The sequence below is a fragment of the Fusarium flagelliforme genome, assembly GCF_020744385.1.
Source record: "Fusarium flagelliforme strain FIESC 12 MPI-CAGE-AA-0113 chromosome Unknown B0J16scaffold_1, whole genome shotgun sequence".
In the NCBI taxonomy this organism is placed as follows: domain Eukaryota; kingdom Fungi; phylum Ascomycota; class Sordariomycetes; order Hypocreales; family Nectriaceae; genus Fusarium; species Fusarium flagelliforme.
The window spans coordinates 7,724,872-7,731,157 of NW_025763503.1; the positions used below are offsets into that span (position 1 = coordinate 7,724,872).

Consider the following 6,286-nt stretch of genomic DNA (forward strand, 5'->3'; position numbering starts at 1 on the left):
TTCCTAAAAGGGCCCAAATACTACCTTCTTCAAAAGAGGCAACGTCAATATCAGACGGCACGGTACGCCCCACGTTTTCGATCGCTTTCTTAACCGTGCTACAAAGCAATGCGACTTACTTGGCCGACGATTGCTCTACTAGAGGGGTACTAGGTGGCAATCGGCGACCACACCCCCCGAACCGACTCTTTCCAGGAGGTGAGGAGGAAACCGACAAATGGCTTATGGAAGTGATGAATAGTACCTGTATAATACACCCAATCTCCGAGTTACACCAACCGCACGATCCGAAACTGCGATGGAGAGGCTCACATCATCGACCCGACCGTAGGGGGAACCCTTCTTTGCAAGCACCTCCTCTTCCAGGCTTGTGGCGGCGGCAACGAAGCTGTGAGGGATGACCTCGAATGCAAACCTCCCTTTTGTTTTCCATCGGTCGCGAACCAAGATCCGGTCCAAGCAAAGAAATCCAGGTCGTCGGAAATTACAAGACATCAGTCGGAGTTCTCCTCCCTTTCGCCGCTCCTGGACAACACCCAGCTCGCATGAATGGAAGGACCGCAATTATCGCCCTATGGGTCCAGGCAGTGTTTCGGAGTCAAACATCATACTCTTGTATTGATCTCGTTGGATGACATCGCCAGTTGACTTCCAGACGAGTACCATCACATCTTCGAGCGAGCGTTCACGCACTTTGTTTCAAAGCTTCCACACATAGCTATAGAGACTATTCCATGGATATTTCACATCGGCGCCAGATTAACCCTACATACCCTATGGCTGGGCAGGGACTGTACCACACTGGACTTGGGCATTGGGAGCTGGGAGTGCGCGTCCCGCTCACAACAGTGAGAACGTCCCACGCTTAGTGTGCAAGAGCGGAAGGATTACTGATGATTAGAGGGCTTTACAAACGATCAAGCACTCGTTTACTCGGAGCAAGTCGTTGGCTCTGCTTCCCAAAGGGATTGGAGGATTACAAAGGGGATCCCGACGCCACGCCATGCATTGACCCTATCCGCTTCATGCTGATAGCTACCGAGCGGACAGGGCCATTCCGCCATGCTTTATGCAGTTCCAAATCATGGCACATTGACAGATGAGAGGAGTTGAAGAGAGTCGGAAACAAGAAATCGGAAAAGACGATTATTGCGATGAGCACGACTCTGATGACCGGTAACTTCTTCATAGCGGATATCACAACAATAGCGCATACGACGAAGTGTTCTGGTTCTGATAGCACAAAGCCACAGCTCCTTCCCAACGGCGAAACATTCGGTTGACAGATATGAAGAAGAAGCTTAATCGGCTTCTGACAACAACTACTACTATATAAGGTTCGAGATCCTACACAGGGAGAAATGAATCGCCTCAACCCAGCCGAGGCTCACATCAGCATTTCAGGTCTCCCCTTTCATGAAACTGGTGTGAATTTGTTATATACCTTCGGCCCTAGTTTCGAGTACTATCAGGGCCGTCTATCAAAGTATCAGCTTTGGAATACGTGGCGTTCTATACATCACGAGAACAGCGTATGCCAATGTTGGTCGTCTTTATCTGCGAAGGCGCAAGTGCTCAAATGAGCAATTGCACATCAGACGTACGGAAGCTACCATACTGGATTTGGACGGCAGGCAGATGCGACAGTGGGACTGTAATCGTCTATTGCAAACGCCCAGCTTGGCGAATTCAAGTTCCGCGTCTTCAGCCTAGGCAACGTAACCCTACCAGACTTCATCGATGGCTATAATACCCGGCGCCGCTACCACCACTCCAAGGAGTGCTATATCACCTCCCTCCAGGAATACTTAAGCGACGACAAAACCAGCAAAAGAACTCTATATATTAATGGCGCACAAAGTTGCGAGTCTGTTTGGCAAGGAAATGTACGAACGCTGCTCGTAATGACTAGAAGTATGATCAACGTGGCGATCCAAACACAGTTGATCAACGCGTTGCGCATATCCTAAGAACCGATCCGTACGCACGCCGTAACCTCACTATATATACAGGAAGAAAGTCAATCCCTTCCCCATCTTGCCACGGTTTTCGGCGCCAGATGATGCCGAAACGTTCTTCATGCAGAGGATGGACCACTAACCTCCTCCGCCTTCTTTACATGGCTAGATATATACGAACCAAAGCCGAACAAGACGTCTGCACAAAGCAGTAACGAACAATTTGCTGGCACATAGTAAGGATCCATATTCCGGGGAGTTGACGAAGTCCTCGTTGACCCAGACTTACAAAGCGATCCTCGAACGTGCCGACTCATGATTTCGGTTCAAACCAGTAGTCTTGGGAGCATAATCATTACCGGACGTATATTATACTTTGAGTCTAGCGGAAATCCTATGGAACCCTGCTCAACTTTGCCTATCGCTGCTGCCCAAACACGAACTGAACTTCTTCAAGCAAATACATTACCGCGCAGACGATGTATGTTGGACAGACCTTAATGTTCCAAACAATACGAGGAATACAAAGACGATTAGAAGGGCTGAGTCAATTCTGCAATCACCAAATGGAGTGGAGCTCATATTCCTGCTCTCCCCACCATATATCATACTCCCACTCTTCATTGACCCAAGAGGGGCGATGAAGGGATCGATAGTCGGCTATGCCGCACATATGCTTTTAAGGCCGTCTAGTCTTGTATGGAGGTCGACGTCAGCCTCCTTCGCTGGTATTGGGGTCTACTCGGGGGGCCTGGCTGCGCTCAGTTCCAACATACGCGAAACCACCCGGCGGGAGACAAGGGACAAGTCGCCGTTTCGGGACACACGACATCACGGCAATATACCCGAGGCATCCATCCAACACAGCCATTTGGAGTTTGTCTTGTCGGCTCTATACACATTCGATGTCAACTTGCATTCCGCTATATATATGTATATACAACCACATGAGCCTTGTTCTCTCAACTACCTTCTGGGTGTCCGCGGTGTGGAAACAGCCAACCCCGTAAGCATGTCATGTCCGTCTTTCTATACTTGTATTGACCCTCTACAGGAAACCGAGAAGCGACGCAAAATGGTCAAGGAGATTTTGAAGCGTCTCGATTGTGAGGTCTTCCGCGCGGTTAGGTTTGACCGCCTGAAGGTTTGTTCGGCTCTCTGGCATTGGTTGTCTGGTTTTATTGTATTACTCTACTACGAGATGCCCCTCACGTCGAAATGGCAACGACGTACCTTTTCCACCATTCATTGTACAGTCGATACAGCAGCTAAGACGAGGAGAAACGATGCACGAAGTCTTTGCCCTCATGGGCACACTTGATTCTTCCCCTGCTTCATCATGGACATGGCAGAGCGAACGAATCAGTCGCTGGATGACTTACAAGCCATCTCGTGCCCTCTGGAGGTGTCTTTTAGCTCACTTATAGCTGATCAGCTCAAGAACAACCTTCAATGGGAAATGCTGTGCAGAGATGGACGTCCAGCGAAATCCAGACTACACCCTGAGGTGTCGCCAGGTTGTGCAGAAGACATTGACGAGCTTCATCCAGAATATGTGCGCATTCGCCCTCGAGATGGTCATGAACCCGCTTCTACCTCAGCAGCAGCAGCAACGCTTGGATGAACTCTGGGACAAGCTAGATATGAATACCTTCGGCTATTGCCTTTCATCTCTGGTTTATGAAACAGCCGAACAAGACGTATGCCACATGCATCGTGGGACAGCACCGGGGACGAACAGTCCGTATTTCATGTCGGCACTAGAATGGAATGGAGCGACCAGATTTTTCCAGCGTTCGGTCTGAATGCCCGACATCGATCTGATACCAGTCAGAAAGCGAATGACAACGTCGAATTTCCGCTTGTGTATATAAATGTTACCACCTTCTGCAGTCTCATGATGACTGCCACACCACAGTTCTTTGGTAATAACAACAGGCAATAGCGGCTCCTCTCGCCTGCACGTTGTCTCCACGCAAGAGACATGCTTCCGATATCAAGCATTAGCCAAACAGTCTAGATGATGTCACCGCAGGCGAAGAATCTCGCGGTCCGGGTCGTACAGCTCCAGAGAAGCGACGGTCTTTCAAGCTACCTTCAAGTACGACCGAATGTCACAGAAAACACATCAGGGCATCGTTGACACTGCGCCAACTTAGTGCCGAGTATATAAATGTTGTCGCCTAGCCGCGATATAAATATCGCCAGAGTAAGAGACTCTACTAAACATTAAATCCCGTCAACACACAATCGTTCGGTACACCTATCTTTATATATATATTGATCTCTCGGAGACGCGCAACCTGTCCAGCATTCACGATGCTTTTCAACGCTCGAAGGAGCCTCGGGAGATCCCAATCGTCTCTGGTGTGTAAATACGGCGGTACTGAAGCATTACCAGATGTTGGCTTGATCGCCCGTCGGGCAGAAACTCGGGAAGCGTATCTACAACTTGTACGAAAGCCTCTTCGATGCGAACGAGCCTGACCGCGACGACTATCTGCTAGATCCATGCGAGATTTGCTGGAAGTTCTATCGGCGCCCATGCGTCTGGGTAAAGGGCGGCTTCCCGCGGAATGAATCCAATGTTACCATCCTACCGGCTGATTGGGAGCGCCTCGCTTTCACTCACGCTTACACAGGACCTGCTTTCCACAGCCCGACGACACCTATTTACTGCCAGAACTCACAGAAGACTCGCGATTCAGGGGAGGTTAGCGGACGAAGGTCTTCGTAACAGAGTCTTTTTGTCTCACTTGTGCCAAACAAAGCTTCCCAAATGCCTTCAACAACGCAGAGTCCTTCTTCATTGCAGGAGACCTATTATATATTATATATATATATATGCTCACCTCATCCAATAGTGTTGAGGGGCTAGAGGTGGCAATGATCGCTCTCTCTTCCCTTTACACAAGCAGGATTTAGAAGAGAAACTGGACACCTATACTACATCGCGAGCCTAATGGAGACAGTGGATATGTTATCGGTTGGCCTTTTGGAAACGGAGTACACTATTTGGCTCCCAATCAGCTCTCCCGCCTGGTATTTCGCTACAAAGGCGACCGACAAATGTCGAACTAACATCGTACGAAGGGCTCAACCGACCACTACCACTGCCTTGCCCGTACCCGGGCTCCACATGCATCAGCGTCCTGCACCGCTTCGGCCTTGACTAGTTCTCACGGCCAAACGTTCAGTTTTACGACGTCCAAAGACATTATTTGATCTCCGCCGAAGAGAACACCGATGTCAATCATGAGAGTCGGAAACCTAAATGTCCTTCCCGGTCTGAAAAGTACATATACGCCTATATATAATACCACAGCGCCTGGCTGAAGAGGCGGCAACGAAATGGCAAAGACGAATCTGGTCCTGATCGTCGACGCTATCGCAGCTCTCTGGCCAGAGCCCCGAATGCTCGACTTTCTCTTTTGGGTCTGCAGATATAGGAAGCTTACCTTGAGCCTAAACCCATCAAGACGTTCTGGTACCCCAGTCGTCGTCTGCTATCCGATCATAAGCCCAGGCCGGAAATGACTCCCCGATGGACACCAAATGGTTAACACACATAGCCGACATGGAGAAAGGTATGTGATCCAGCTGACTTTGGAAATTTCCCAATACTCGCGCTCCTCGCTAACTACTTTTTACTATCAGAAGTCTACGTCAAGAGATCCTTCTAGTTCACCAATCTCGACAAGGCACATGCTCCGCCAAAGTCCGATTATATCTTATAGTACCCTCGGAAGTTCAAGCCGTGTCTCAAAGTCCCTGTCCAACAACGTCTCTCTGGGACGGAACTTGGGAGGACTAGCCAGCATTGTTGAGCGATTCAAGCCTCATTCCATATATACCACTCACGACAGCACATCTCCCTCCATGTATCAACAAGTCTTTCCATCTTCTCCCACCATACCCCACAACGGCAAGAGAGGGCTCAAAGAAGAGCTCTTGAAAGATCTACGAACAGCGAACGCGAGAATCTCCCCTGTAGTGATATATAGTCCGAAGTCGCCGACTTGTGCCAACGGAAAGGAACTTTTTCTCTTCGTGTTCCCAATCACCTCCGCCCCATCAAGATGGGGTGGTTGGTCACCTTCTCAGTCGAAACAGCCATCTTTGCCAACCTCGAGTGAGCTATAGGAACATCTCAAGCCGGTAGAGATAATGAAGGATGGAAATCTCCGTGGCCGCGTCGTCTGGAAGAGTTGAGCATCAGATGACCTCGGTCGCGCCGTCGCATCCGACTCTGACCGGCTCCTGAAGGATCCCAGCGTTCACTGCACAGGCTCTTGTCCGGCGAATCTCTCGCTTCCACAGACCTTCGG

The 6,286-nt window shown here is 49.7% G+C and overlaps 1 protein-coding gene across 1 annotated transcript; it reads left to right on the forward strand.

Moving 5' to 3' along the window:
- Positions 1-2,375: 2,375 nt before the first annotated feature.
- On the forward strand, positions 2,376-3,458 carry B0J16DRAFT_45752 (uncharacterized protein). The gene is made up of 2 exons (XM_046133898.1): positions 2,376-2,964; positions 3,013-3,458. Exons 1-2 carry the CDS (start codon positions 2,599-2,601, stop codon positions 3,277-3,279), a joined length of 633 nt encoding a protein of 210 aa, XP_045990465.1. The 5' UTR covers positions 2,376-2,598; the 3' UTR covers positions 3,280-3,458.
- Positions 3,459-6,286: the final 2,828 nt, after the last annotated feature.

Excerpts from the sequence above, each read along its gene's own strand:
- B0J16DRAFT_45752 (XM_046133898.1), top strand. The coding sequence starts at position 2,599 with ATGAAGGGATCGATAGTCGGCTATGCCGCACATATGCTTTTAAGGCCG. Across the intron at positions 2,965-3,012 it reads GTGTGGAAACAGCCAACCCC|GAAACCGAGAAGCGACGCAA; the intron begins GTAAGCATGTCA and ends GACCCTCTACAG.